The 17,297-nt window shown below is 38.0% G+C and overlaps 1 protein-coding gene across 2 annotated transcripts in view; it reads left to right on the top strand.

Annotated features, from left to right (window-relative positions):
* The window catches only part of LOC108978718 (guanylate cyclase soluble subunit beta-1), a 95,322-nt gene that overhangs the window by 42,933 nt on the left and 35,092 nt on the right, over nucleotides 1–17,297 (top strand). For both annotated transcript variants that reach the window (XM_018949123.1, XM_018949125.1), the window contains exons 4-15: nucleotides 728–828; nucleotides 1,057–1,175; nucleotides 2,469–2,618; nucleotides 3,253–3,529; nucleotides 3,971–4,309; nucleotides 5,357–5,468; nucleotides 5,662–5,821; nucleotides 5,978–6,060; nucleotides 9,367–9,537; nucleotides 9,677–9,748; nucleotides 9,844–10,009; nucleotides 12,083–12,220. In XM_018949123.1, the coding sequence (XP_018804668.1) occupies nucleotides 728–828; nucleotides 1,057–1,175; nucleotides 2,469–2,618; nucleotides 3,253–3,529; nucleotides 3,971–4,309; nucleotides 5,357–5,468; nucleotides 5,662–5,821; nucleotides 5,978–6,060; nucleotides 9,367–9,537; nucleotides 9,677–9,748; nucleotides 9,844–10,009; nucleotides 12,083–12,220 (1,888 nt within the window). The remainder of the gene's footprint in view (nucleotides 1–727; nucleotides 829–1,056; nucleotides 1,176–2,468; nucleotides 2,619–3,252; nucleotides 3,530–3,970; nucleotides 4,310–5,356; nucleotides 5,469–5,661; nucleotides 5,822–5,977; nucleotides 6,061–9,366; nucleotides 9,538–9,676; nucleotides 9,749–9,843; nucleotides 10,010–12,082; nucleotides 12,221–17,297) is intronic.

Raw genomic sequence — 17,297 nt, 5'->3', positions numbered from 1 at the left:
TAAGCAGCTGCTGTAAACAAACTGGTTGACAGATATGAATCAAATTTGGCATAGTAATTAAGGACAATCTTAAAAAAGTAAGCAAAATCCTATTTTTAATATCATTTACTCGGGGAACTTAGTTACTACTTTCGGGTGCTTTTTTGTCACAATCTATACCAAACAAAAGATACTAATTCATATGCTCTTTACAGAATAATGACAGATACTAAAGGCAAACATATATAAATATAAACAAATGTTCGACATCGGCTATTTACTCCATTTGAATTCTCGCATAAAAACTAACTGTTCTTTTTCAGTTTTTAATTGTTGAAACTATTAGAATAAATGGTTCGCAATCGATGCGCTTTTCTGCGCTTAAAGTTTAGAAGAACACTAGCCGAATTAACCAACTGCAAATCGGATAATTGCCTAATTAAGTTCTTCAGAACCCTGTTCATTCGCTGAACTTTTCGCCAAGCAGAAACAAAGCCAAAAAAATCACAGCTTAATTAACCCTTTGATAAGTACTTAAACTATATTAAGTGTGCACAAGCCGCTTACATACATCTGTGCATCGCACACATAGATCACGCTTGTAGGAGTGTGCATGTGTGCATAAGCGGTCGAGCATATCGGCGCAGTGAGGAAGGTCGCCCGTTAATTAAAAATTATTTTTATCTCACTTTCGCTTTTGAATATCCTTTCTCACGTTACGCTCTATTGTTTACTTCACTCTCCGCAGGAAAAAAGCGATGGTCAGCATGGAAGGTCAGTTTTTGGTGCGACAAACATATGACGATGAAATCACCTACAATCTCATCGGCGCGGCGGTGGAAATTTTACGTGAGTACAGAACGCCTACATACATACCTATACACATACATACATACTTACATATTATATGTATCGGTGTAAGTCCAATATGTATACTTACAAATTGCAATGGCATATACGCCGATAAGCATAATTAAGCGCTCTCGCTTACGAGCTCTAACAATGGAAGCTGTAGATAATGTCACGATTTGTTATATTTCTGCTATTTTTGCCGCTTTTCCCATTTCGCCCCTCTAGATATACCAGCCGATGATATATTGGAGCTCTTTGGTAAGACTTTTTTCGAGTTCTGCCAGGATTCGGGCTATGACAAAATTTTGCAAGTGCTGGGCGCCACACCGCGCGACTTTCTGCAGGTGAGTACACAAGTACAAAGAACAGTTAATCAGCTCCGCCATTCTTCACTATTTTCACAACCGCACGCCAACCACTCACTAATTTAACTTATCTTCCTATTTTTTCTCATTACCAAAATGTTAGTCCGTACGTAAAAATAAAATATTAAAGGTATAAAAGTGAAAAGCGGTGATTAAAGAGTGAAATATGTCGAACCAATTAAATATAAAAGAAATATTAATGGAAGTTATAAAACCGAATAATGTCTCGATCAATAGTCTTAAGCTCTGTGAGAAAATGGATGTTAAGGGCATTTCGTGTGGCCTGTTATAACTGAGGCGTAGACATACGCATTATTTTCTACAAACTTTCTCGGCTCTGGAACATTTGTTGAAGGTTCATTGAGCGCACTGTGTATAATATTGCAAGTGTTTACATCTTAACCTACTCTCAACTAAAGAAATTCGCCTTCCAATAATTCCGAAAAATATTTCCAAAGTTAGCCTGTGGACTACAAAATACGAAGAAAATTATAGAAACAACAGTATATTGTATCAAAATATAGAAACTAGCTTGGTCTAGTTTATTAAAAATCGAAGAGTGTATTTAATGACTTTGGCAAATCTAGTATCTGTAAATTGGACGGGATAACATAGTTTGGACGCAAGCCCCTAACTTTTTGAATAAAGAAATGTATGTTCTAAGCATTTTAGGTAATAAGGCAATGTATTCAGTCAAAGGACTAGAGTTTACAGATGAAAAACTTGTTTATATTCTTCACTGGTGGTCTTTTATAACATCTGGCAATATTGGATATACACTTTTATAATTTTTTTGTGAATTTTATGTTGAGAGTATGTTTCCCATTTTAGTTTCATTTTATTGTAAGTTTTCGCTTCTTCAGAAGTGTTGCAAGAACACCTACGTCCAATTATTCTTGCTTACTTGCCCGCTTCTCTTTGAAGCTTCTTTGGGTGTGAAACCGCAAAACCAATACTGTAACGGTACTTCCGCACTTCCGGGGATTTGGCATCAATCAACTCGATTCCTGCGCGAGCCACACGCAGCAACGCACAATCCATAGACTTATAGCGCCATATCACCACCGCCATTCATGCCACACACGGTCTGAGTCGTTCAACGTTCCCCATAATGGAAATTTAAATTGAATTTTATCGCAGTTTTACTTCAAGTGTCCATTCATTAATGCACTTTATTATCTTCCTCACCTGTTTCCACCTCATTCGTAAACATATCATTCAAAATTTAACTTTTCGCACTTTTTTCATATGTACTCTTACGATTTTTCACAGAACTTGGATGCGCTGCATGATCATCTGGGCACCCTTTACCCCGGCATGAGGGCACCTTCATTTCGTTGTACAGAAAAGGATGGCTCACTTCTGTTGCACTACTACTCGGAACGTCCCGGCTTGGAGCACATCGTGATTGGTATTGTTAAGGTGAGTTAACTGCAAGCCAAATTTTCGGAAACAAAGGGAAACGCAATTAAAGACATAACATAACTTGAAATTCAATAGAATAGATATTAGAACATGAATAGTCCGTATTGAAGGATAGTTTGTAGTTCTAGAAAAGTCTATAGAAGAGACTAACCCCGTTTTAGATCAACTACTGAATAACTGGTAGCAAAAAAAGAAATAGTCTTGGACTGAAAAGCATATCTAAAAATGTGGGCTAAGAATAGATTTCAACTAGCGAAAGAGCGTTATCGCTATTTCAAATCCTATCAAAATAGAAGAATCCTCCTGCTTCCCCGAGTGGAGCAATATTTAATATTGTCAATGCTTGAAAATAATTTTTCAGGTAAGGGATGGTTTTGGCAAGGTAAGGCACCAAAACCAAAAGATTAAAGCATAAAACGAAGAAAATATCCAAAATAAGCTCTTTGCTCCTGCAACCACAGCAAACTCGCTGCAGGTACATAAATTACCGTACAGTTTCAGATAATCTTAGACCGTAACGGTCCATACGAGTATATATGAATGTTTATGCCTTTCGCAATAATTCATTTGGGCTTGTGATATGCTGAGCTCGTGTGCGTTATCTCACAAGAATCCTTGCAAATCGTTCCAGGCGGTGGCATCCAAACTGCATGGTGTCGAGGTGGAAATTGAGATCGTCAAGCGGAAAGGTGACCCAATCGATGAAGAAGACCGCACAGATGTATTTACGCAACAACAACAGCAGCAATCAAGTAGCACAATACCTACTGAAAATCTACCAGAAGAGAATAACAATCACAATAACACCAACAATAATGCCAGCAATAAAAATAACAACGAAAACGATGCGGATGACGACGATGATGTGGTGGTGTTATCAGCCGCAGATGTTAGCAATAAAAAGCAAGGTAAGCCACACAAACATACACCATTTCGAGACAGCAGGCAACACCAAAACCAGACATACTGAACTTGGGGAGATGTGAGTAATCTAATAGCCCCGAGTCAAATGACTGCAGAAGCATGAAAACGAGAAAAGTGAGAAAATTACACTTTACTCGGGACGTATTTCCACATACATATTTATGGCTTAATTGAATCAGGCCAACAAATGGCTCAATTTCACACACAATCACACAGTCACATACAACAGCACAGTCACGGCTAATATGCAAATCTGCAGAAGCTTTGCAGGGGCGGCACGTACCAAGTCCATTTTGAGCGAAATCTTCTATACCGCAATCAATTAATTTCAACCAGCTACCCAAAAACAACAACAATATATTCAACATACTTATTTCATATTTTGCTTCTCTTCCACACGATTTTCCAATCACTGCTTTCCACAGCTCGTTGTGCTTTTGGCCGCACCAAATCGCACTCGGCTTCGTCAATGAGCAGCGGCGGCAAGCAGGCGGATAGTTTCGACAGCGACCCCGACAAACAGGAGCAGAAATGTTTGCGTTTGCTCAAAAACAAGAGCGACGACATCGAGCGCTACGATCATGTGCAGTTTCTAATTCGTGAAATCGGCACCAGCAGCAGCAATGCCACGGCGGGCGCCGGCAACGCTACCACAACGGCTACCACGTCGCTGGCGTCGTCGGCGAGCGGGGACGAGCGCGCGATAGCCACTTGCCGGGAGGAGGCCAAGGAGCCGCCGGATGAGATAGACTTTTTGTGTGAAGGTGAGGAAGATTCAGAGTGCACAAGCACTAGCAAAGAGATTGATCTGCCGGATGAAGTGTATTTGATAAGCGAAGGTGAGCACTGAATTGGCTCTTAATGCAGTTTGTAAATTGGTTGCAATCGGAGCGTCATTGTGATGCGCTATTGCATAAATATGAATTGGTGGTTGCTATGTAAAATAGTCGATGTGAAATTCAGTATTCTACAAAATTATGTATTCCAAATTTATACAGTAAACATATGTACATACATACATACATATGTATAAAATATTGATTTTGTGTCTAAAAACGTTTGTGATGCTACATACCTGTATTGGGTGGTGTGCCAATGCTAATGGTGATGGTAATTTATTCTGTGCTTGTCTTGTGCTTGCTCTTCATTTGGTTTGTATAAAGATGTCTACTTTATTTTACACAAGTTTGTGCGTATGTGTTTTAAAGTGATAAATGTAAATGCAATATTTGTATGTGTGCTCAGTTAAATTATTTCTGCATTGATTTTGATTATATAACAATAATTTTGATTTCGATTTACAAATTCATTCAATTGCTTTACTAAGTATTGTAAGAAAAGATGCTCCTGCCTTCTATTTCGCCATCCAGTACGAGCTAAAGTTGATAGCCAACGATTATAAAACATATTATATGTACATATTTGGTAACTATCGATTTTTGAGATCCTTTTACTGGATTGGCAAATGTACCTAGTAATTTATTAATTACTAATAAGCAATCCAATCCAAGAGTATTAAATTTTTGATCGCATTTTAAATGGTTTTAGTTTTAAAAAAATTTATTTATTTATTTCGAATTTTCACAACTTCACACAATCATTTCCTTTCGAATTTCATTCGGTTATGTAATCGAAATGCTCTTTAGGTTCAAAAGCACAATGTATAATACATATACTCGGTATGAATGTGGCATGCTGCATAAAGCTTTTTATTTAATACAATATTTGGCTGCATTTCCAGTAGCAAATAATAACGCAAATAAACATTATTTTTTCACCTTTATTCATGTCCACTCAACCGTGGAACGCAGCGCCGCTTATCTCGCCCGCCACATTCTGCAAGGTGTTCCCATTCCACTTGATGTTCGATCGGCAAATGAAAATTGTGCAGGCCGGCAAATCCGTTTCGCGCGTCATTCCAAGGTAAATTCAAGCGTTGACAAAACAACAACAGTGTGCAAAATATGGCATACGATGAAACAATATGTAGCAGCGACAAACTACGAAGTTCATCACAAAAGACACGCACGCAACTACATACATATACGACACAATTTATTTCTCTTTTCATATTCCATTTTATTTTAAAATTTTGAATTGTCCAATGCTTTCACAGAGTTGCGGTGGAAAACTGTTCCATATTGGAGGTACTCGAGGCCATACGTCCGCATTTACAGTTAAGCTTCGAAAACATTTTGTCGCACATCAACACGATTTACGTACTGCAGACGCGTCAAGGGGCGATGGGCAAGCATGAACGGTACCTGAGGTTAAAGGTGAGTTCTGGATAGTGCGAGACATGAATTGGAGAGTTTCTCTCAAAAATTAAAATTAAAATTAAAATACAAAACTTTTTATATATGTACAATTTGGTATGTAACATATCATCTTCGTATATTTTTAACTGATCCTGATCAACTGGATTTTTTCAGGGTCAAATGATGTACATACCAGAATCCGACCGCATATTGTTTCAGTGCTATCCCAGCGTCATGAATTTGGATGATTTGACAAAGTAAGTACTTTATATAATATGTAGTTGGGGTGTATAGAAAATAAAACTATTTGCCTTTTCTGTATTCACATCTACATAGTTAAAATATAAACGATAACTTTGTCTAGCTGTAAAAATATACAATCAACCGGAATGAGGTGTTGTTTAAAATTTTCAGCTATTTGATTGAGTTTAAGTCTTGAAGTTTAACTCTTTTTTGAAATTTCTATGCGTGGGTTTCCTTTTATGTTCCGAGATTTGGCAACACTAGTGAAAACTCATAGTTTTATCACAAATTTGATATTTTTAACGGTTCGCGTGCTCAGATCTTTTTGACATACGAGCGCTATTTGTGTTGTTTACAGCAACTCAAAATATTCTTCTCCCCCAAAAAATCAAATTAAATCGCGAACATTTCTACGCGATTATTTCTTTAAACTTACGTGGGTAAACTCATCAGTGAATAGATGAACTTAATTCAATTTTGGCGATGAAGTTTCATCAAGGACCAGTGTTTATCGATGGTATGGTTCAAGCAAGGCCGTTGATCACTTCAAGAGAGTATCGTGAAAGTCGTCGAAATTCAGGTGTTCCAGAAAATATTGATGCTGCGCCCAAACTGATGATGCAAGATTCTCATGTGAGTTTGGAAAGTGGGTGACGCACAAAGCACATCCTAGCAAATGTTTGCCTGTTTTTTTTTTTTTAAGAAAACCCATCGCCGAAGAGGATGACACTTCAACACGTCAATGCTAGCTCTCACATATCGACTGAAACAACTGCATATTTGAGCGCTCATAATATCGATTTGATGAGTTATCCTTCGTATAGTCCTGACTTGGGACCGAATAAGAGATCAACGTTTTTCGACATCTGAAGAGGGGGTGATGCGTTCAAAAAGCATATTTTGGAGATATGTATATCAATCAGAGTGGCAAAAGTGTTTCGGCAATTGACTCAAATAAAAAAGGGTATAGATCTTAATGGAGCATATTTTAAAAGACAATAGAGTGGTTTTTGATGATTAAAATTAGTTTTTGTTCTGGAATCACGAAATATAAATAAGATTATCTTTAACGAAATCGCTGAAATTATTCAATGGTAACATACATACATACGTCTCATATATTATTATATTCTCTTTGCCAACACCTGAAGGTATTTCCCCAGCTTTAACTTCAGAAACTTGTGAAAATATAAAATTTTCGGTTACACCCGAGCTTAGCCCTTCTTTCTTTGTTTCTATATAACTACTTATTTTTCCACAAATAACGTTGTTAAAACAGTAATTCCCAAGACTGATGGCAAACGAACTTTGCAAGACTATTTACTGTTATTCATTCTCACAATCGCCTTTACATTGCAAGAATTATCGGAGGATCACTATAGAATTCCATTTTCTGTAAAAAAAAAAATGTCGTTGTAGCGGATTTAAGGAGTACTTGACAGAAGGTTTATTTGTCAATACAGCGTTTGCACACAGTCCACTAGAAAATTAATTCACAAAGCTCCTTCCGATTCATGTAAAATTTCACACGCCTTCACATTCATACGCATAAACAAATTTGAGCCAAACCCAATATGTCTAGCAAAACACTAAGGCATATATACCATAATTGTGTGTATCCCATGGGTTACTCCCCAACCGACTGCACGCACCACATAGTGCCATAAAGGGCCTAAAGACATGCCTTGTTTGCATGGACCACATGCTATGTTCACGCACTCGTACACATCTCCGAAGCAGTGGATCGTCATACGCAGTAAAAAACACAAACATAGCGCATAAAGGCTGCTTTAAATGCCTTTAATGGCTTACTTTGTCAGATTCTGTGTTTTACAAAATCAAATTTGGCTTGTTGCTGTCGGCAACAGAACGCAACTTAAGAGAATAAGTGACGGCACGGCAGCAACGGAAGCGCTGGCAGTAAAAACCGGTGCACCAATAACATTATGCTTGTGAAAACCAATAGCACATACATATATGCGTACAAATAAACAACAGCAAAAATATAGAGCAAGTTTATAGCACATTATATTTTACCAGGCAATTGGCACTTGGCCATTTCCCAGCCGACTCTTTGGCTTCTACAAGTCGTTGGCTATTGGTGAAGGTATTTTGTGTTGATTTCGCTTTGTGGCAACACTGTTGAGCCGCATTTTCTTACATTTTTGCTATTGAGCGCTTGCTATGCATGTCTGCCTTTTGAATCAGCATCAGCTAACGGAAATACTTTCGGGAAAGAATTTATGGCAAGTCGAATTTTGTAATAACGCCCTCTCCGACATTGCAAATTTTGACAGAGCTGTTATATATTGTATACGTTTTCATTTCGGAAAACAATTTGGGAACATTTCCTTTTACCCATTATTAATGCGGTGCATACTATGTGAGAACTTGGGGCTCTCACTTTTTACGGCGCACCGCAAAAAATAATGTCACATTAGATTCAATTGGTGTCATAAAAAGCGTTCATCACCAATACCTTTAAGTTGAAGTACCGTTTATTGGGTCAGCTGTAAATACTTGGCTAATAACGCGTAGCAGATGTTTCCGCAGTTTGCTGGAAATCGTTTTTACCTAAACTGTAAGGGGAAGTACTTAAAAATAGAAACAAAATTAAATGCGAAATTTACGACTCAAATAACGAGCGAACAAGAAAGCTTGGGTTGTTGATGAACAAAATCGCACAGCACCGGCTCCAGCGAGCCAAGAAGCGCAATCATGTAGGCAGCAGGTATTATGTAGCTAAGCGTTTCGTTATGCCAAGCCATGAGCAACGGTGCGCTTCCACCATCAGTGGAATTCCCATGGTTTTCTATCTTAACAAATTAAGTTTTTCCAATCAGGCATTATGAATGCGCCACTCGACGCTGAATTGAATGCATGGCAGGCAATCAAAGAAGTAATAGAAGGCTTTTTGGGAAAGCATCGTTCTAACAACTACGATGTTTCTGCCGCAAGGATGTTAAGATCATTCTCGGAAATTGTTTTTTTTTTTTTTTTTTTTTTTTTTTTTTTTTTTTTTTTTTTTTTTTTTTTTTTTTTTTTTTTTTTGTTTTTTGCCAAAATGTTACAACTAAGCGAAAAAACATCAAGATAAGAAAAAATTTTAAAGGTCATAAAACAAAATTGACATATACGAACGCCAAACCCTTTGAGGGTTTTACTATACTGACCTAGTACCATCACCCTGACTTGGAATTTCTCACCCCCCAGACAATAATCCCAAAAATGTTCCACAGTGTAATGAAAGCGAACGTAAAAACCAAGAGCGAACCAACATTCAGTTAACTTTGGAAATTTCTCCACGATTTCTCTTGCAGAAAGGGTCTCTATATTTCCGATGTCCCGCTACATGACGCCACCAGAGATTTGGTGCTGCTCTCTGAAAAATTCGAGGCTGAGTATAAATTGACAAAGAATCTGGAGCTGCTTACCGATAAGCTGCAACAAACCTACAGAGATTTGGAAAGTGAAAAGCAGAAAACGGACAGGTGAGTAAGGGCGACGAGAGCAAATTGCAGCCACAACTGCTGAAATAATCTTAAATATTTTTATATAAAATGGTTACGAATAATGAAAGGCTGATTTTCAATTGAATAAAATTAAGTGTCATAAATTATTGCTTTGCAGGCTCCTCTACTCGGTTCTACCCAAATCGGTGGCCAATGAACTGCGGCACCAACGCCCCGTGCTGCCTAAACGGTAATTAATTAACGCACACTTAATTGTTGAACATAAAGCATTTATATTTATGTCTTCGTTTTTACTTTCAATTTTTCTTGTTTTTTATGTGGCAGTTATGATTCGGTGACGCTGATGTTCTCCGGCATCGTTGGCTTTGGCAAATACTGCGCTGAGAATACCGACGCTGAGGGTGCTATGAAAATCGTCAAAATGCTGAATGAATTGTACACAGTCTTCGATGCGCTAACCGATTCGAAGCGAAATCCAAACGTTTATAAGGTAAAACTTTTTTCCGAGTACAGGCAAAGCGGCCTACTAAATTCTCTGAAGACGCTCGGTGATATATTAAGAGAAAGATGATTTCAAAATTTTTAATTAAAAACACCCACTCTAAATTGACCTAATATGTTGGTGATCCACAAATACTGGCATCCCATCCACCTATGAGTGCTCATTAATATATCACACATATATACAAATAAGCTTTAATCGCTTGAAAGCTGATAACTTACTCACCAACTCATTGAGCGAGTCTCCACCAAATTTTGCTAGAGCCACGCGAAGCTGACAACGTGCTGGTCTTACATTGTGTTCGCATGGCTCCTGCTTCTGAGTAAATAGCACACCGAAACGAAATGCTCGAGTGATTTAGCAATAACCAAGTAAAAACATAATGTTGTGAAGTAAAAACACAGTACACACATAAGTCCTCTGTATATATGAATGTATGTATGTTGTATACATATGTTTTGGCACGTTAACTTGGCGCTGGCGTGAAGTTACCGCCCGAGAGAGCACTCAATTTCCCCGAAAAGGCAGCAAATTCAGTTACTGCCAAGACAGCCACAGCTGCAGCGGCTTCATCAACATTTACACCAACTCATAGCTGCACTTCTTCAACCACATATGTATATATATCAGGTGGAGCTCCCCTCCACCTATATATATAGCAATAACCATATATATATATATACATATATATGTAACTGCTATTTGTAGTTCATATATATATATATATATATAACTGCTATTAAATTTCACCTTCTGAGGGCCGTTTGACTGCCTCCACCCCGCCAGAGCTCCACCTGGTGAACAGATGTCTTTTTTAAACATAGCAAAGGGCAAAGTGGTGATAGTGGGGATAAAAGAAATTCACGATGTACATATATGAACGATATGTTCAGTGCGTGAAAAATTAATACCTTGCCAGAAAGCGAAAGTCTCAAATAATAGAGCAAAAACTTTGGAAATTCTTGAGCGTATATACGAGATATTTAATATTGTTTTATGAATACTTTTTTTTACAATTTAGATATTAAGAGGGGTCGTGGACCGATACGAACTTCGTTTAAGGTCAAAAGTTTTGCACAGTCATACCGCTCTCCAAAAGAAAGCCCCATTTTAATTAATTTTAATTAAAAATTAGTTTAAATAAAATGCAAAATGGAAAGAAAGTTAAAATCACTCAGCTACAGAAGAACATAAAAGGAGTTATTTATCGATGTGGGACTTATTAAGCTCCAGCTTTCGCTTCGCTGCATCCGTGCGCTCTCTTCCTTGTCTTCGCACACACGCCCTTGCATATTGCTGATGCAACACCACTCCTTGCGCAGGCATCATTCCATTCTTTTTCGCTTTTCCAGCAATTTTCAACTTCTTTCCACCGCTACAGCACCCACTTGACCAACTAACTGAATTGTCACGCCCTCACTCACTCACCGGCTGACTGGTTGTTGTACTCACTTAGCGCTGCGGAGGAAATTACGAGAATCGACGCCAAATTAAACTTTTTGCCAACAAAAATCTGGGTCATTTGTCAAGGTCGTGCATTCGAGTGAAAAAGCAAAATCTAAATAAAAGTGCATACACCCATAAAAGGCAAACTTCACATACAAGCACCGTTATATTGTTGCAAGTGTACGACGGCTTTATGAATGCCGCTCATTTCTGTTCGCTTCGAAACAGTGTCCATAGAGTGTAAGCTGGTGGGGGCACGTGAGCCGACCTGCCGGCATCCATGGCTCCCACGACTTACACAACCACCACTTGCGGTTGCCACACAGCCATTAACGGCAGCCATAAAATAATTGCGCTTTTGTATGCACTCGACTTTATGTTTTCCACGAATCCACGTATGCATGTTTGTAATTCGTATATGTTTGCGCATAGTCTTTACTCTCCGAATCTTCGGACGCTTTCTTGTTGCATTGAAACGCTTACACAAAGCGTGTGGATGCCTGCGTGCTCTTACGCTGTGTTAGGTCATTTGAAATATATAAATTTACATTGTAAAAATTACAGTTTTATTGCTTTTGCAAACTTCCTCACATTAGCTTATGCGATTTATTGCAGGTGGAGACTGTTGGCGACAAGTATATGGCTGTGTCGGGCTTACCCGATCACTGTGAGGACCATGCCAAATGCATCGCCCGATTGGCCCTGGACATGATGGATATGGCAAAGAATGTGAAAATGGGCTCCAGTCCTGTGGTAAGTAAAATGTTGGGGCGAAAACTATAACATATACAGGGTACATATGTTTGATGTGTCAAAGTCGGTTGCAACTCGAGCTCTTTGATTGCAATTCAAGTACGCCATTCACTGAGAGGTAGTCGGTGAAGGTATTAATGGCTCCACTGTGAATGGCGGTCACTGCATGTCTCAAGTTTGTTGCGTTCGAAGTCTGCACGGCGGATTGTTTTATGTCGTCGACGTAGTTGAGGAAAAACCTCATGATACTCTGCAGGTGACTGCAGGGATGATTTCAGGTGACTATATTTGTGCGGCGTGGTTAAGAACTTGAGGAATATGTTACGGCTCTGTACGGTGGCGCTTGGCAATAATCGCCGTCGTGTGAGGAATAAGGGAGCACAGGATGTTGAATTTCACACCTAAAATCTTAGGGTTTTTGACAGTCCGAAATAAACACCACTCTTTCGATTTTCCATACATTGAATGTTTGAATAGTGGTCAGCGACAGTTTGACGACCTTGGTAAGGAAGCTTACTTCCGTAGAGCCCAGGTGCTTTAGCATATCAATTCCGTCAGGTTCAATTCATCATTTAATCATTTGAACCATTTGGACATGTTTGATAAGAGCTCCACGAAAATGGTTTTGTAAACTTTTCGAATAACTTTCAAAAACTCGGTTGTAAAAGTGCACACTGCAGCAAGGCGAAAACTTTCTCTTGAGTAAAGCAAATTAATGCGAGAGAATGTGTTTAGTGTTAGCGGACATGTTTGCGAAGTAGTGTTTCAATGCGCTTTTGTGCAAGTTTTGTGCTAAAATTGCACGAATTAATTTCCATTGAATGCAGTGATTTAACTGGCGCTAGAATTGAAACTGAGCGATTGTGACCATCTCTCCCTGTGCTCTCTTGCGCTACCCATTCGAATGGACGTCACTTTCACACAGTTTACGACTTCAAAAGACAAATGGCGGCATCAATGCTACAAATACCGACTGAGTCTAAAGTGCAATTACCAGCGATGGCGAAAAATCTCACTTCACCTTCTTCCCCCCCTTAGCATCTCTTCGTTCACTCGCATTTAAACAATGCAGCAATTCATTTATTTTGAAAGCAATGAGTGAAAGTAAAATAATGCATAAAAGAAGTTTCGGGTCAGAAGCAATTGAAGCGCTATCCACTTATAGCTTCGGATACGCCACTTGATCAACAAAAATTTTATCATTTTTTAAATATTATTTATTTTATATATTTTTTTTTAGAAATATGTAAAGCTGCAACGCACTAAAATTTATGCTTAGCAGTTCAATGGAATTCGGCTGTTAATAAAATAAAAGAAAACGAAATTTAACGGCTCCCATGTCTCTATTCAAAAATTGGTTTGGAACGCGAAAATAATTGTTTCACGGCAGAAATATTCATTTATTTTAATTGTAATAAATACGTAAACAATCCGTACTATTGGCACGTATACTAGCATGGACAAAAACCTACAAATTGTCAGTCTTCGTACGAGCCATATATATGTTTTAAGACAGCCGTCCTTTAAAAATTTCATCACGGATTTCCTACAGGGGTGAACTGCTTAATGATATTCAATATTTTTTGTGACATTTAAATGAACAGCCAACTGTGAGGTGTCTGGAAAGCCAATTAGAAAGCTGGACCCACCCGCAATTACTTGCAGATGTTGAACACAAACAAAAGAAACAACTTTTTACTCGAATGCCCTCTTTTCCATCTTACACTCCATTGCATCCCCTGAAAGTTTTTGTAGCCATTGTCAAGTGTTTTTGTCTAAGAAACTTTCCCCAAGTTGGCTACATTCTCTACTTTTGACGTTACTTTTCACTTCGCTTTTATTTCAGTAACTGCTGAAGACTAGTTATATTTAAGGCAACATTTCAACAGCGCTTTATTTTGTGCAAAATAACTGTGCTATACCGGAATTTTTACTAAGCTCTTTCTGTGAACAAAAATTTGTAAATGAAAATAAAAAAAAAATTTTATCTGTATAGAATCAAAGAATTCATTGCACATATTTAATATATAGATTCTTATACAAGAGAACATTTAACTTCTTCAAATGAGTATCGCTTTGAACTGAGTCGAAACTTAAATAGTTTTAAGCAAATTAATTCCAGTTGGGCGATACTTGAATCCCGATTCGCACATCCGTATTCAAAATTTCTTCACGTCCTTATCAATTTGGAGCAATTTAACGTTTACCATCAAAGTAATTTAACACGTCCGTGACACGTATCCACTTGCTTACGCCAGAAACGGCGCACACAAGGGTCACTAGCGCTATTTGCCATTTACGACAACGTTCTACGGCCGCAAAGCCCTACTATGTGTGGGGTGGTGCTGCAATAACCAAGTCAACTTGCTCACACGTCCTTCCCTTGCACACCGGATAACCGCATGTCAAGCCCACATTTAACTTGATTCAACTAAATGCTAAGTATGCACTACACTAAGTTGATTTTGACGGATTGCTTGTGCATCGCGACCAGCACGGCGGGAATGCTCGATCAACTTGCAGTGGGATTTGAGCTTCCATTTCGACTTATTCACAGTCGTTATCGCTTGAAAAGGCAACTTGTGCAAGAAATTCAGCAATTTATGATGATTTTGGAATTTTTGATATTTGCACTTTGTACAATTTATAGTAGGTAGTTGCATTCATATGTTTGTTTTTCGCATAGAGGGTTTCCGAAAAAACATATGCTGCGTCTTATGGAATTTCCCTATAGTGCAATAACTCTTCAAATAATTCCGAGAAAAGAGCAATGGCCTCTTATCCAGTTTACAACCTCAACTTTGAGCGTCGACATGTATTCGTAATGTTATTTATATTTCGCAAACTACTCGACTGATCAGAATTATATTTATTATATAACATTCATTTCTCGTAACGCCCACTTATCACTGTTCCGAAGTGACACTGCCAATATGAAACATTCATATAATGTTATGACTAAAACACTCTCTCATTTTCAATGAGATAACCATTAAATGTGTTATAAAGTCACTAAGGGCTAAGGGAAGTATTCGCCCGATTCAACACATTTTTGACACACAGTCATACTATTATCAAGAACAATGAAATAGAATTTAAAACAAGTAAGGAAGGGCTATGTTCGGGTGTCACCGAACATTTTACACTCTCGCATGACAAGTTTCATCAAGATATCTAAATTTTTACTCAAGTTACAGTTTGCACGGACTACTCGTCACCCTGATCACTTTGGTATATGTAATCACATATCTGACGATATATACCATTATTAGCAACTTTATCGCAAGAGTATAAAAATGATGCCCTCTGAATTACATGAAAATATCTGAGAGATTTACCGATATTATCGGTGAAAAATTAGAAAAGGTTAGGTTAGGCACTGAGTTCTTCGTGTTCGATATCAGGGACCTTGAAAAGTTATAGTCCGATCACGACAATTTTTCCACAAGGGATACCTTAGCTCAAATACATACGGTATTCATTGGTTCCTAATGTATATATTATACAGAGGAGGCATCAGATGGAATTCAAAATAGTGTTATATTGGAAGAAGGCGTGGTTGTGAACCGATTTCACCCATATTTCGTACATGTCTTCAGGGTGTTAAGAAACTATTATGTACCGAATTTCATTGAATTCGGTCGAGTAGTTCCTGAGATATGGTTTTTGTCCCATAAGTGGGCGATGCCACGCACATTTTCAATTTTTGGGTCCAGCTTCTTTATGCCATTTCTTCCGTAAAATTTTGTGTTTGTGACGTTTGTTGTTTGTCGGCTAACGCATTTTTAGTGATTTCCAACATAACCTTTGTATGGGACTTTGTATAGGAGGTGGGAGTGGTTATTATCCGATTTCTTCAATTTTTAAACAGTATATGGAAATGTCTGAAGGAAACGACTGTATAGAGTCTGGTTGACATAGCTGTAGTAGTTTCCGAGATATGTACAAAAAACTTAGTAGAGGGCGGGGCCACGCCCACTTTTCCAAAAAATTACGTCCAAATATACCCCTTCCTAATGCGATCCTTTGTGCCAAATTTCACTTTAATATCTTTATTTACGGCTTAGTTATGACACTTTATAAGTTTTGGGTTTTAGCCATTTTGTGGGCGTGACAGTGGGCTGATTTTGCCCATCTTCGAACTTAACCTTCTTGTGGAGCCAAGAAATATGTGTACCAAGTTTCATCATGTATCTCAATTTTTACTCAAGTTACAGCTTGCACGGACGGACGGACAGACAGACATCCGGATTTCAACTCTACTCGTCACCCTGATCACTTTGGTATATATAACCCTATATCTGACTCTTTTAGTTTTAGGACTTACAAACAACCGTTATGTAAACAAAACTATAATATTTTCCTTAGCATCTTTGTTGCGAGAGTATAATTATGCTATATGGSAAGTAGACGGGGTTGTAGATTTCCCCTTTAGAGCGTTTTCGCACTTTGCTCCAATAATCCAATGTCTATAGGGTCTCTGAAAGGATTTCTCCGGATCGAATTTAGTTATGGTAGTTTAAGTGATTTAGGAGGTACATTTTTCATCAAGATATCTCAATTTTTACTCATACTATAGCATTCACTGACAGACGACACGAGTTGAAATTGGGTAGACAGACAGTTACAGTCTCGTCATCATGATCATTTATATATGTATTTTTAACCTAATATCTCACTCGATTAGTTTAAGGGGATACATACATCCATCAGCTGTAGCAACTGTATGCACTTTCAGATCCGTTACGTGGAATTGCTGTGGCAATTGTATATACTAATTACTGTTTCAATACGGTGAAAATATTACTTACGAATAAAGGCGAAAGGCAAGGGGCTGTACTTGAGGTTTAATTTTGAAAATTATTGATGATCCACATGTTGGTCAATAGAAAAATAATGAATTTTCAATGTAGATTTTACTAAAAAGGGTAGAAGTTTATCCCTGCAAGACATCATAACTAATTTGTAGGTACATATACGTATATAAATGTTTATTTCTTTTGTAACAGACTGCAGCCTTAGCCCAAATTTTATATTTGATCTGTTCCGGTTCACAGGTAGGACAAGCTTTGGGAAA

This window comes from Bactrocera latifrons, unplaced genomic scaffold, assembly GCF_001853355.1.
Source record: "Bactrocera latifrons isolate USDA-ARS-PBARC rearing strain unplaced genomic scaffold, ASM185335v1 scaffold_126, whole genome shotgun sequence".
NCBI classification, from domain to species: domain Eukaryota; kingdom Metazoa; phylum Arthropoda; class Insecta; order Diptera; family Tephritidae; genus Bactrocera; species Bactrocera latifrons.
This window is presented reverse-complemented; position numbering and strand designations above follow the sequence as displayed.